This window comes from Perognathus longimembris, chromosome 10, assembly GCF_023159225.1.
Source record: "Perognathus longimembris pacificus isolate PPM17 chromosome 10, ASM2315922v1, whole genome shotgun sequence".
NCBI classification, from domain to species: Eukaryota; Metazoa; Chordata; class Mammalia; order Rodentia; family Heteromyidae; genus Perognathus; species Perognathus longimembris.
Genome location: NC_063170.1, coordinates 39,420,647 through 39,435,482, shown reverse-complemented (window position 1 = coordinate 39,435,482; position 14,836 = coordinate 39,420,647). Strand labels below are relative to the sequence as shown.

Sequence of the window (14,836 nt, the reverse complement as noted above, 5' to 3'; positions counted from 1 at the left end):
CAACCTGAAAAGTACAGTCAGAAGGGGCAAATCTTTACTCTGAGACCAAAACTAAGCTTATAAATCTTTTGTCTAAAGTCAGACAGCCACAAACCCCCATGAGCACTTCTTTTAGGCATTTGCTTCTATAAGGCAGACTGCTATAGTCTGAATGGATTTCCACAAAATTCATATAATAAATCCAAACCTCATAGTGATATTAGAAATGGAGCCTCTGAGAGGTATCCAGTCCAAAAAAGGCATGCCCTCATAATTGGGATTTAGTACCTTACAAAAGTCAATGCAAACAGTTTGCCATTCCTCCACATGAGGACACAACAAGGAAACACCATCCATAAACCAGGAAATGGTCACATACCATATTCCAAATTTCTAATGCCTTAGTCTTGGACTTGAAGCTCAGAATTGTGAAAAATGAAATTCTCCTGTTAGAAGCCACCCAATTTTGTGTATTTTGTTATAGCATCCCAAACAGACATTGGATACCACCTCATTATTAGATGATTTGCAGTGAAGAAAAAACCAACCCATTTGACCAGCATACAGTAGACCTGTATGATAAACCCAGTGAAAGTCAGATGGAGCAGATGGTTAGGCACATTTAGTGAAGCCAGGTTAGGAGAGCCCAACTTGCTTAAAGCAATTAAGAATAAAACTAGTCTGTAATATACTTATAGTCTGTTACACTCCCACTGTCTCTGCTTATTTGTGCCTCTTTTTGTGGGGACAAGACTGGGTTTGGACCCCACCCTGGGCCTGCCAAACAGGCACTCTTGAGCCACACCCTCAGCTCTTCTTTGCTTTAGTTATTTTTCAGGTAATATATAATGTTTTTCCCCAAGGCCAGCCTCAGAAAGAGATTCTACCACCTGGGTAGTTAACTGAGATGGGATCTCCCTCACAAAGAAAAACACAAAACATGTTCCTCCCAGTCTCTGTTTCCCTAGTAGCTGGAATTACCGTGGTATTCCAGTGACCCAACCTGTATGTGCCTCTTTAATTTTCATTTGTATCTTCTATCTTTATATATAATACATACAAAGCATATAATGACATCTTGCTAACCCATATCTGCAAGAAAACTTTTTAAATCTCTTCTCTAGAGCCACTTTGCATTAATTTTATAGTCAACTCTTAGAGTTATTGTGTACAACTCAGATTTACTTCCATTACTAATAAGATGATTTCTGAAGAGGCAAACTGGAAATAAAAAGTGTCCCTCTTCTTTACTTAATGTACTTTTACTATATGATTATTTCAGTAGGTCAAGTTCAGTTTCAGGTTTTCCTCTGCACACTGACATTTGTAGCTCTTTTGACAGCCCTTGAAGCTTGTCTTGTGTGATGTTTAGCAAAAATGTCAAGAAATATGAGTTGATACGGCTTTGGCTAGTTGTTGTTTTGTTTTGTTTTACAAAATTATCAGCCCTAGGCCTGGCCATAATGGTGCTAGGTATGATATGTGTTTGTTGTGGTTTGGTTATTTCTGGCCTTTTGTTGTGGTTCCCATTGAGGTACAACTGTTGACTTCATCACTTCTCTACTATTTCTATAACAACAGAAATATTTCACTTAACATGAACAGCTTATGCTGTTGGCATTGTTTGAATTATCTTTGAAGCAGCACCATAGAGGAAAATTTGAACAGGTATAGTTGGATTATTTTCATAAACTAAAGAAAAGATAAACTCTTTCCCTTTATCTTTCAATGGAGAGCCCAATACCATTGTATCATAGATTCAAATTGAAAATATTGACTAGATCCCTCTTAAGAAAGGACTTGCTGACAAGAATGTCAGCTATTAAGTTTACTTCATTGAAAACATCATATTTTATCTCTCTTATTTGATGTGATTGCATTTGAGTTCTAGAAACTAACCCCTCCAGCTTTAATGGCACTTCTTAATTTTAAATTGCATCTTAAATTTTCTTAGTAGTATTCCTGTGAAGACCTAAACAAACCATGTCACAAAAACAAAACAAATCCTGGCAAGCCACTACTTCAAGTAATTCAACTCACTTAATATTGTCTGTTTTGTACTCTACGTAATGGTATCCGCCTACATGAATTCAAGCTGTTCCTTATGGAGATGACCTAGCAGACAGGGTAGTCACATGTCATAACAAAACTGTATGTACATTGCTTACTCATCTCCCTTGTTCAGATAGGCTGCTTCTGTGACTGCTTGGGGATTTTGCTACATTCTTTGTTTACCTGGATTGTGATCATCATAGTGTATATCCAGTATTCTGGGCTATGATTCTCCTCATCCAGAAAAACTGAGAGCATGACAAAATCACACTTTTACTGCCAATGAGCCTTTCAAAGCTTTTTTTGTAAGAAGAGAATCATAAGAACATCTTGCACATCTCTGATCGCAGCTGATGTCATATCCAAGAAGGGCATGTGGGCATTTAAAAGCTTCCGTCTCAATGGGCAGTGGTGGCTCATGCATGTAATCCTAGCTACTCAGGAGGCTGAATCTGAAGGTGGCAGTTCAAGGCTAATGCAGACAATAAGGTCTATGAGATTCTTTTATCCAGTTAACCACCAAAAAGCTGGAAGTATAGTCATGCCTCAAGTGAGTACCATAGAGTACCATCCTTGATCAAAGAAGCTCAGGAACAGCACCCAGTTCAAACCCCCAGGACTGGCACAAAGGTAAATAAAACAGCCTTCTCATGCTAGATGTAGTAGCATATATATGTAATTCTAGCTACTTAGAAGGCAAGAGCAGGGGGATCACAAGTTCAAGGCCAGCCTGGGCAAAGTTAAAGAAACCTTATCTCAAAAACAAAATACAAAGAAAAGGGCTATGGGTACCGCCCAAGTGGTAGTGCTTGCCTAGCATGTATGAAACTTGAGCCCAATTCACAATTCTGTAAAAACAAAAAAAACTTTTCTCTGAAACTGCTCTTAATTCTGTATACCTGCAGTTCAGGACTTTCCCTGCAGGTATATTTTTAATAACCAAGCTCTAAGTGGGCTCTGGTTTATCTGATAATATTGAACACAGCATGTGATAGAAGATAGACATGTACACAACTAATAATAATGAAAGACAGAATAAAATACATGAATAATTAAGATTAGCATGTTGTGAAAAGGGGAGTAATATGGAAATTCATGGAAGCTATTGTAAAGAAAGTAATATCTCACCTAAGAATGTATGATAAAAAAAATTGTAAGTAGATCACTAAAGCAAGGGAACAGCTTTTCTCAAGTCTGCATATATGGGAAATGTTCATAAATAGTTGTAGGTGTAATGCAGGATGCACTGATGATAGTGTGGGAATTCTTTTTTTTTTTTTTTTTTTTGTTGTTGTTGTTTTGCCAGTCCTGGGGTTTGGACTCTGGGCCTGAGCACTGTCCCTGGCTTCTTTTTGCTCAAGGCTAGCACTCTGCCACTTGAGCCACAGCGCCACTTCTGGCCATTTTCTGTATATGTGGTGCTGGGGAATCGAACCCAGGGCCTCATGTATATGAGGCAGGCACTCTTGCCACTAGGCCATCTCCCCAGCCCCAGGGAATTCTTTTAAGTTGTAGTAGGTCATTGTTAAAAACCTTGAATGTGATAGCTCAGGAAATAGAACTTTTTTTTAATATGTTTGGCAATTGAAACCTGATGGAAAACTAAATAAGGAAATCAACAAATCAGACCTAAATTTCTGGAATGTGATTCTGAAGCCGTCTTTGTGTAGATTAGAGAGAAAATCAGTTAGGGAGTTGTGACAGTCAACACAAAAATCGAGGCAGGCCACATACGCACACCTATAATGAGGGCTTAACATGGGAGTCATTGAGGAGGCAGAGTTATAGAACTTGCTCAGACCCAGATCTTTTTTTGTTTATATTCCAGTTTATTCTAGGAGGAAATCTGAATGTTGATGACAAAATAGAAGTGTGGCTTTCATGCAAAGTGGTAGTGAAGGAGTAAATAGAAAGGGAATTAAATAGAATAAACAGAGCTGATGGTTACATGCATATTGAAAATATCACAAATAGTTACTATCAGACCTGTAGATGACCTTGAAGGGGTCAGTCTTGTGGTATCTACACTTTAAAGACCTACATGGGGAAGGGATAGTCTTTCTGTTTAGCCAGCCATTTTGACCCATGGTAAAACTAATAGAGTGTTAGTTAACACTCGAGTAACAAATTCAGCCAGAATTTTAAAGTGTTCTGCATACCTGTTGAATCTATGATGTCTGTGATATAACTAGGACAAAAATTAAGCTGAAAAGAGAATAAAAACTAAGCAGAAAAGAGAACTGACTCTTAAAAAAATAAGTGGCTAGTGGAGCAGCATTCTAAAAATCCCTCAGCTATCATCTGTTACCCTTGCAGAGGAGTTGGCACAGAATTGAGTTCTCCACTGAATGAAGCATCGACTCATCCTCATCTTCACCTCCTAGTCCCACTTCTCATTTATTAAGCTGAGGCAGTGGATGATAGTTAGAGAAAAATGTGTGTTAAAATGTACTCCACTTTCAAATACTACTTATTTACAAGCTGGCCAGCACTCATCTGTGTTAGTTAGTATACAAATATTTAAATGTTGAAGTTTTTCCCTATTTGTAAGAAGGAAATCACTAAGAAGAGTTGAAGTCCAGTGCAGCAGGAGCTGTCCACGGTTCCTCTTACATCCCAGTCAGTCCTGATTGGTAGTAGGTGCTACACTAGTTGTTTGATAATTTGACTGCCACCTGTGCACATATTCATAGAATAAAAGGATTAAAAAAACAGTGATACCCGTAAGTAAACCTTCCTACGAGAAAGTCACCTTTCAGATTTCCGAGAAGTGGTTGCAGGTTTCCATATGGTTTGTGGAATTCAGGGTGCCTAAGAACTTGGAAAAATGCACATATTATTTTTACTCTGCCCTTACTGAAGTCGGTACTGTCCTCAAATATTGGTGAAGGCAACAAGCTCTAATAGTAATACCAGTACCTGGAACATTATTACCAACAACAGTCACAGATATTTTGCATCATACTGAAGTTGGAAGTATCTTGAAATAGCAATAGCATTTACATTATTCATTGCTTTTGAGTTGTAGTGATGATTAGGAAAGTGTGTCTTATTATTTAGTGCATTAATATGAAAGTATATATCATTATGTCACTAATACTTAGGTCCAATATACTTACTACCATTTTCCAATATAAATGTTTTTTTGTAACTTTATATGCTTTATTCATTTAAAAAATATTCTGAAAAAGAAACCAGAGTCTTCCCAAGGAAACAACATTCTCTGGTAATATACGGATTGTAAATGGCTTGCAATTGGTGCACTAGTCATTACTAACATTTGAGGGGGCTTTGATTCTAAAATCTGAGGTGTACCAAAAAGATTATTGATAAGAAAATATAACACTATTAGCTATCAGATAAATTCACATCAGAGATCAGTATTCTTTTTTTTTTTTAACAATGACACATCAGTCTACAATAAAACAGTCAAGAAATGAAGGAGTCCTTCTACAGGAACTCAGTGGTGTTCTCTGCGGTCTCACTTCACACACTTCCTTCCATAGAGAATAAGCTCACTTAAGAAAATAAAACTTAAATACTTGGTTACCTATATTTGCATTCTGGTTTCTCCTTTTACCTAGGTATTTCAAGATTTAATTTTAATACTTCAATACTATACTAAAAAGAAACACAAAATATAGTGTAAGCAAATGCCCTTAGTAGGAATAGATTTTGTAATAAATGAGCTTGAAATTCCAAGATGTTTCAGCGTTGAAATTATTCCAAATATTACACTAAAAGTATAGCTGCATTTGATTATTTTTCCTAAGTCTCACTGTGCAGAGCTTTAGCTTCTGTTATCTTCATAGTTAAAGAGCAGGTAAAGAGAAGGAAGAGAATGGGAAAAAGAAGATGGGACCAGAATTCCTCAAACTGGGGTTCTTAGTTCCTAGAGTCACAGACTAGTTTTTGAGGCTCCAGAAATCCTAAATTCATTTAAAATTGTTTCTATTTTGACAACAATTTGGATGTGGTGATGATTAGAGAGAAGGGAGAGAGGGAGGAAGCCATTATCAGGATCACACACCAATGGTTTTCAGTTCCTTTTAACCACTGCAGTAAGCCCCTGCCCCTCCTTAGACTCTAAAAGAAAGAAAATGAAGAGTTGGTGCTAACCAACTACCCAAAAGGAGTATTTTGTGGCCCAATATGAGTGACAAAAATAAAATCATAGACCTAACTCCCTACTTTGCATTTATATAAATAGCAAATTAGAGTGAGAGTGGGGGGATATGTTACTTTGGCATCTTCCTGAATGCTAAATTCAAAAATGTAAATACATTAGGAAGAAAAAAAATCCTTTCTCTTTTGGTGTCTATTTATTGTATGTAGCTAGAGTTGAGCGTAACGCACAGGTGGTTTAAAATGCCTCTCTGCCATCTGAGATCTCGGCTTGCCAGGGTATAGATGGGATGTCACATTAGGGAATTGGGCTTATTTTGTGTGTAAGATGAGGCTGGCATGGGTTCAGAGGTTTTGTCTGTGTCTTTACCCAATTAACAATGTTTTGCTTCCTTTTTATTCTAACTTCTAAATTTTCTTTTTTAAATGTTTAATCTGAAGATGCACAAATGATAAGTATCTAATATTTCTGTCCATTTCTCTAGGGTTTTATAATATATATTTCTTTTCAAAATGCATAGGAATTATTAGTATATCCTGAGATCATCTTGATACTGGTACTGAAATAATATCCTAATTTGCAAAGGTTAAAATGATTTTATGCACACATTTCAGATTTCAAAATACTGTTTTAAAAATTGGTTTTATTTGTCTAAATGTTATGTTTTAAAATTTTATTTTATAAAAGATACTGGAAATTAACTCATGATATAGGTTGCTTTTTGTTTTAAAGAACATTGGCTTTGATAGGAAAGGTATTACTCAGTATACTGTGATGTATAAATATTTTACTGACATTCTGGTACTATAGTAAGATGTCCTCAGTCACAAGTAGTAGAAGAAAATCAACTCTTGGATAAATTATAAAGAAGAAAATAGGATACAAAGTCTGGATTTGATGGTAATATACTGCTTATTATGTGTGTAAGTGTTTTAAACAGAAATTTGTTATCATATACTAATTATAATGTCTTTCTGACCTACTGTCTCACTGTATCTGCATTTAGTGAAGAGGGAAGCATGTGGCAATAAGACACAAAAATAGGGAGACCTTTGTAAACCCTCTAGCAATCAGTGAATATCAGACCACAAATTTCTCCAGCTTTAATTACAGGCAAAAGAAAAGACAAAATTAGCATTTTAATATAGAAATATCTTAGGCTTTGGGAGAATTATGATAAATCTAATGTTGCCTAGTGAACCAAAGAGGGGATATTACAACAAACTGTCTCCTTAGGAATATTTGTTTAAATAAAGGCAACCATACTTCATCCTTATCATTTTCGGATAATTATCACTATTTCAGGCTGTTCTTTGTTCCAGGTTTAAAATACCTTTAGTTTAAAAAAATGTAATTGGCAGTGTTTGTTTTTTGTTAAACTACAAGAAGAGAAAAACTCCATTTTCTTGGCACTGACAAGATAATTATTTTAGGGAGAGTTTTGCTCTACAACTTCAGTTCACTCGTGCCATGGCATTTCTGCACTTGGATGCATTTAGGTTATCTCATTTCAGTTACAGCGTATTAAACTAACTCCTCTTCCATGGCTGAGGCTTGCCCACCTGTCTCCCCTAAAACACCTGCAACATATGTTTATATAACCCTGTAATGCTTTGCCTTTGGGGTCCTCAGAAATTCCCCCAGAGCTTTTTGCTTATAAACAGCTGAGCAATTCGTTTTTCTAATGATGGTTCCTTTTCCCCCAGCATTGAGGCAATAACATATTCACTAAAATAAGGGTCTCATTTTTCATCAAAGAGAAAAACATTCAACATTATTTTTACAGTGCTTTTTCTCCTTCTGAGCCTTAGTTTTTTCCTTGTTTCTAACCTGGTATGCTATTTTAAAAGGGGGAGGGGGAACTAAGGGTTGGTAGAAAGATTAGGAAAAAGAAAACTAATTCACTTGTCAATTATTTTCTTCCTTCCAGGTACCTATTATGCTTCAAATGTAAAGATTTTTTTTTCTATTGAAAGCTACAGGAACTTTGTCAGAATAATTTAATGTAAAAAATCATGCCAATAAACTATAAAAATAATAATCTGGACATATTATAGGAAACCACTTGAATTATTATAATCTTTAGATGTTAGCAATCAAATATTGCATTAATGCCATAGTTTGATTTTATACCTTTTTTTAAACTTATGAATATATGTGCTTTTATTCCAAAAAATTAGGCTTACATGATCCAGATTTTCCTAAATATACCTTTTTTCTATAAGAAAAAAATGTATGATGTTTGGCAAAATCTATTCTAAATTTAGGACTGACTGTCAGAAATGTAAAATGTCACTTTTCCTACCTCTTTAAAATCATGCATGGACTTTAGGTTATCAAGCTGTCATATCTGGTCCCCAAGCCAGGCCAGGGCTGTTCTTCAGTGCTCAGTTGTATAGGGTTTCATAGCTTTCTTCTCACTGAGTTTTTATCACGTGCCTGGCACTGTGTTGTGCACCTGACTTTCACTGTGTTATTTAATCCTTGCGGTAGCAAGTTTTTCAGGTGATCAAAGTTGAGCTAGAAGTTTAACCACCCGTAGTTGCTCAGCTGATATGGAGAGTAAAGCAATTGTCCAAAGACAAACCTCTACTTAATCCCCTTCATTAACCCCCATGCATCCTATGCCCCTAAAACAGATTAGTGATATTCTGTCTATTCTATTGGCCTTATTTTCAACACATAACTTTAACTGTACATTAACTCAAATAGATACATTATTTTAATAGGGCCAGTACCATTGGAATTGCTTTCCCTTTGCTCTTTTCACTACTCTTTGTGCATGTACCAACCCTGTGAAAAATCCTCCTTTGAACCATCCTTCTGTTTAAAGGAAGATGAATACTTTAAACTCTTTCTTTCTTGAATCTTTGCATGATGACTCAAAAGAAGATACATCTTCCTGTGAGGAAAAGAGTTAGGGAATAAATCCAAATGCTCTATTTGTAATGACCTGATTGTATGAGTTTGATTTCACCAGACTCAGAAGAAAGACAGTGGTCAATGTACCATCTTGTAGCTAATTGTACTTCTTGTAGCATCTTGTAGATAGTTACCTTTAGTGAGAATTTGCATTTAAATTTTTTATACTGCCATAGCGAAGTGAGTTTAAGCTTAAAATTTTGATATGTGGCTATAGTGTGTAGGGTACGAAAGGGGAGGAGTGATACATGCTGATCTAGAGATTGCCAACCCTGAGAATGGTAGAGAAGTTGCTCACTATTCAAAGTCTTACTCATTGTGAGACAAAATATTTGACCTCAGAAGTGTGAAGATAGTTTACTAGAAGTAAGAGATTAGAGGATTCCAACTTTACCTCTTAAATTGATTGCTATCATTAGGGATATTTATATATTGTTTTGTGATCAACAAAAACATTAGATAGTCCCATGCATGTACTGCACTGAGTTTTGTTGTAGTTTGGTTTGGTTTTCTATGTAGTTCAAAGATTCTCATTCCTACCACTACTAATTTTGCTTCCATAAGTCACTTTGTCCAGAAGACTTTATGATCATTCAAAAAAAACAGCTTACTCATGCTATGGATAGTATTTTCAGCACTTTTTTTATTGGTATGAAATAAAATACTGAAGAGAAATCTTTTAAAAGAGCCTCAATAACATTAATAGGGAAGAACTGAATAATTATTTGGAACTTAACTAGCTGAAGTTTTTGTAGATTTCAGGTCCAAGGTAAATGAATTTGTGATTTCTACATCCTTCCTAGGGTCATAGAATGTAAGTAATATTCTTCCATGTTCAGACCAATATGAATTCAATAAGAAAAGATTCTAATTTTGCTATCTTTCTTCCCAAGCAGTGCACCAAAATCAAAACCTTTAGTTCTTTTTAATGTACATAAGTTTGGTGATGCTTTAACAGTTAGAAATTCTATGTGAAATGGGTCTAAAAGTGTCACCTTAACAAGTTTTATGCAATGAGAAATTACAGCTATTATGCAGTCCTTCCTCTTCATATTCAGAGTTTTCACACGTAGAATTCTAGTGACTAATATTTTAATGGAAAATTCCAGATCTTTAAAGATCTTTTTTTTAATTTGTTGTATTGCTATTGCTTTACTTTCAAAAATTATTTTAAAATAAGAAGAAAACAAGTATCCATTCATTTAAGATATTTCAATTTCTTCAAGTTAGAATTCAGTTCATTTCTAATCCCATCCTTTTATAAAAAGGGTTGTTTTCATTTTGGTGTACATAGTCTTAGTTGTAGAATCATTTGCCTGCATATGTACCTTATTATATCTGCTCTTAATGATTTGAACCTATTAATGTGTTTTTGTTGTTTGAATAAGACATTATTCCAAAATTTCTTGACTTTTAAAAGCTATTATTAAAAGAGGTTAAAGTAACAGTTAATTGAAAGAAACAATTACTAGTAAATTGAAAACCATTAGTAATGATCCTTAATGTATGAAGTATCCTTACCATTTTAAAAGGTCATGTGTTTATTTTTATGGCTGTGCATGTATGAGAAGGTTGTCATGTGTATCCTTTGTTGCCCAATACAATAACCACAAGCCACATGTGGCATTTGAAGTATGCCTAGTCCAGATTGAGATGTTCTGTAAATACACACTGGATTTCAAAGACTGTTGCAAAAGAACATAAAGAGTATAAATGTCTCACTCACAATCCTAGTTGTTCAGGAGGCTGAGATCATTTTGAAGCCAGCTGTACAGATTAATCCAAGAGATTCTTACCTGCACTTAACTAATAAAAAACAAACTAACAACATGGCTCAGGAGGTAGAGGATCAGCTATGAAAGAAAAAGCCCAGGGAGAAAGCCTTCAGTTCAAGTCTGGGTACAGGCATACACACACACATGATCATTACTTGTATAAGAATATTCATTTTTACTGATGACGTTAAAATTAAAATTTTAAATACCTATCTAAGTGAAATACAGCTTTTAAGTTTATCTGTTACTTTTTTTCCTTTTTTATTAAAATGGCCACTAGAAAATTTTCAATTATAGGTACAATTTGCATTTGTAGCCCACATATTTTTGGATAAGACTGGTCTAGGTTACCTTATCACTGTTTTAGAAATAATATTTTAGTAGAAAACTATTGAAAAACTTATAACAATGACTCTAATTTTATTTTCTAAGTATTCCATATGCTGCATTCAGTATAAACATCATCTTTTGATTCTTTGTTGTTATTTCCAGTGGTGTGGTACTTCATGTTCCCTTTCCTTTTGATATCAGTAAGTCTCCAAGGAATTTAAGTAGATTTCAGTAAAAACAGTCCTGGAGCCTCATTCATATATATGTTCAAGTAAGATCATTATTCTGAATAATGGCCTTAAGTGCTTACCTAGATCTGCATTTCATATCTTGAATTGCTTGTCATTTATTTGTAACGATGTTTCCAGAAACTGCACCATGGAATCCTTCTGTCATTATTTTTTTGAAAAAAGTAACCTTTTAGTAGTTGGTTAGAAGTCTCAAGAAAAGCTCTTTATATTAGCAAAAACAAAATTTATTTCCACAAAGCAGGAATAGAGTACAGAATTGGTTATGATTGACTGTCCTGTGGGAGTTAATTTTTAAAATAAATTCATGGTCTGTCAGTCTACAAGTGCCTTTAACCTCTATTTTATTTTCCCATTATACTTAGGTCCAGGTTGTTAGCAGCTACCATGAGGAAACCTATGTAATTCCTAGAGAGAAAAAAGTTGTACTGTTAGACTTAATATTATGGTAGTCATGGAAGCATCAGTTATCTTCATCAAGGCAATTCAGATTTGATTATTGTAGAACTGTGTTGAATACCAAACCAGTGGAGTAGAATCTGGAGCTAAATCAAGGGACTGTCATTTTTTTCAGATGATTTGGGCTGGCTTGGAAGAGATATGAAAGGGTTGCTCTATGTAAATATTCTTTCAGCAGAAAAAGAAAAAGTCCATCATGGCCATTAAGATGCAGCTTTTTAGCGTGGTGAATTTCAAACTATTTTACCTTAGCAATTACACCTCTCCCCCAATGCCTGCATGTAACTACAGCAGTGCTTTGGGATGTTCCAAGAACCAATACCTTAGCATATTAGTAATTTTCTATGAAGATGAAATATACCCTGTTTCTAGATAAATCTCTCAAAGGACCATGCATGGAATATATGCTTGGATAAACATAAGAATACTATTGTTAGAAGTTTCTCAAACTTTCTTATGGCAAATCTTTGTAGCTTAACATTTTAGAGATTATGATATTCAATTATACTGTAAATATGTTAAGGTTTTATAAAGCAGATGTGTACTTAATTTTCATTTTCCTCTGAAGAGCTTGATATTTATATAATTAATAGTTGTTAAATAATGTAATAAATAACTAATAATTAAGAACTAAACAGTAGATACACACTTAAGAAAACAAACCCAATGTAATAATTCAAGGATCTTTCTGCAAAACTAATACTGAATGCCAGAAAGACCAGTGTTATTGTTGCTTTTATGAAAATGTTCATAGATCAATTTGCATTGGTCAGTTTGATAATTACACTGTTAGTAATTCTACTCTTTGGCATAGTCTGGGCACTGGTTAAATTCAGAAATAAAACTAGAGGCATAGATATTACTAACTTTGAAAATTTGTTGAAATAACTCATTCACTTTGGTAGAAGGACTCAGAGTGCCATCTAGTGGATGTTTGTAGCATTCTGGTCATCAAAAACCAAGGATGATTGTTTTTTTATTTTTCCTCCAAAATGTTGCTTCCTGAACACCCTCTCAGCCCTTTACAGTAATTTATGCTTGTGTTATATCTAATGTAATTCTTCAGTTTTGTTATAATTTATCTCATGTTGTAAAATCATACTTGAAAATGACCAAAGTCATCAAAAACAAATCTAATGACACAAGTCGATTTGAACTAAACACACATGAAAATAATTTCCATTTTAATCATAACTAAGATCAATTATGGAAGAACTTAAGCAATAAAAGCAAAATCCAAGTATACTACTTGTTAAGCTTTATTATTATATACATTCTTTTATGAAGGGATATCATAATGATATTTTTTTCATTTTATATTAATAGATAATTTAAATAGCTGTATACTTTTTAATTTGTTGCTTTGTTTCTTCAGAGAAACCCAAGGCCAGTGACTTACCAATTCCGTCCCAATCTGGATTATTACAAAGCACGAGGAGCAGACCTTATGAATAAAAGCCGGTAAGTCTTCTTTGGTGGCAGTTGTCAATCATGGGCATAGTCTCAGAGATTATCAAAACAATTGTATGCACTTTCTGAAAATTATTTTCCAGACTTTAGAATGTTGGTGGCTAATGTGTGTGATGAATCTTTGTTTAATAAATTAAGGTTTTGAAGGCATAAGAAAATGGTATATTTTGATGTCAGTGATGAGATGACAACTGAAATCAATGTAAGAATATTTTTTATATTTTAAAGTTAGGCAACTTCATTTTTCTAACCCTAATAAACCTGAATAGATTGTGCCTACTTGGTATAATCTCTTTCTAGATCATTGCTGTTGATTGAAAAGAGGCAGTTCTGTAATATATTTTTAAATTATTTCTGTAACAAAATTAAAATTGGGTTTCCCAACTGTCTTTAGAACTACACAATAAATTTATAAATGCATCTTGTGTGTGCATTTGTGATTGCAAACACAGAAATTTTAAGGGTCACCGTAGGAATAAAAAGCATTAAAATCCTACTTTTTAAAGAAATTAACATTGGCATAAAGGGTTGATGAACAGTTTTGTTCTTTCATAATACTATACTCAGATGTCTCAATAGTTAACTTGTCTAACCAGAACCATTTCAAATTAGAATATAATTTCAAAGCTTTTACTGGAAGACTAAAATGTTAGTACTGATAAATGCTGCCAACTTGTCCAAATTTTCTTCCTTAAAATATTTGTCTGTGTGCTAGCTTTCCTTCTGTAGAATTCTCACAGCTTCAATATACGTGTGTATGTGTGTGTGTGTGTGTGTGTGTAAACATACATGTGCACTCTGCTATTACTGGAGAGTTAAAATTACTGCCATTTAGTTACAGTAGGGGGGTCAGAAGTTTACAACATACTGGCTAATTTTTAAAATTAATATTTGAATCCTGTTATAATAATGAAACCAGTGTCATGTTATTATGAAATTACTCCGTCTTGATTGAAATGTTTCTCCCATATTTTGATGTGCTCTGTAATTATGAGACCAACTCAATAGCCACGAGACTTCTTTGAAGTTTTATTCTGTCTGTTCATTTCATCTGAGTCTTGTTTCACAGATAAAAAGCTATTCCCTACAGTCACTCATTAATTTAGTTCAACAAATTTTTATTGAGTGACAGACTGATTATATTAGGCACTGGAGGTGCCCAGTGAACAAATTATACACAAATTTCTACCCTCAAGAACATTACAGTCTGTTCACTTGTACTCCTCCCTCCTGTGTCACACACTTAGTTTGAGTATGTTTAAAAGTACAAAGCATTTCAGTTTTATTTAGTTCGGTATGGGATTGAGTAATACCTTTCTAGCTACAAGTTCCTTTCCCCAACCCCCATTTCTATCAGATTATTGTTTATGAAACAGCCAGAGAAATCTCTGTGTATACAGGATCATGTTATAACACCCCACTTAAACACTTCCAAAGGCTTCTGTTGCCATTGCCCTCCAGCCCTCTTCAGGCCC

The 14,836-nt window shown here is 34.5% G+C and overlaps 1 protein-coding gene across 5 annotated transcripts in view; it reads left to right on the top strand.

The window, feature by feature from the left end:
* Positions 1-14,836, top strand: part of Tbc1d5 (TBC1 domain family member 5) — a 482,236-nt gene that overhangs the window by 406,930 nt on the left and 60,470 nt on the right. For all 5 annotated transcript variants that reach the window (XM_048355931.1, XM_048355930.1, XM_048355929.1 and 2 more), the window contains one exon: positions 13,267-13,352. In XM_048355931.1, the coding sequence (XP_048211888.1) occupies positions 13,267-13,352 (86 nt within the window). The remainder of the gene's footprint in view (positions 1-13,266; positions 13,353-14,836) is intronic.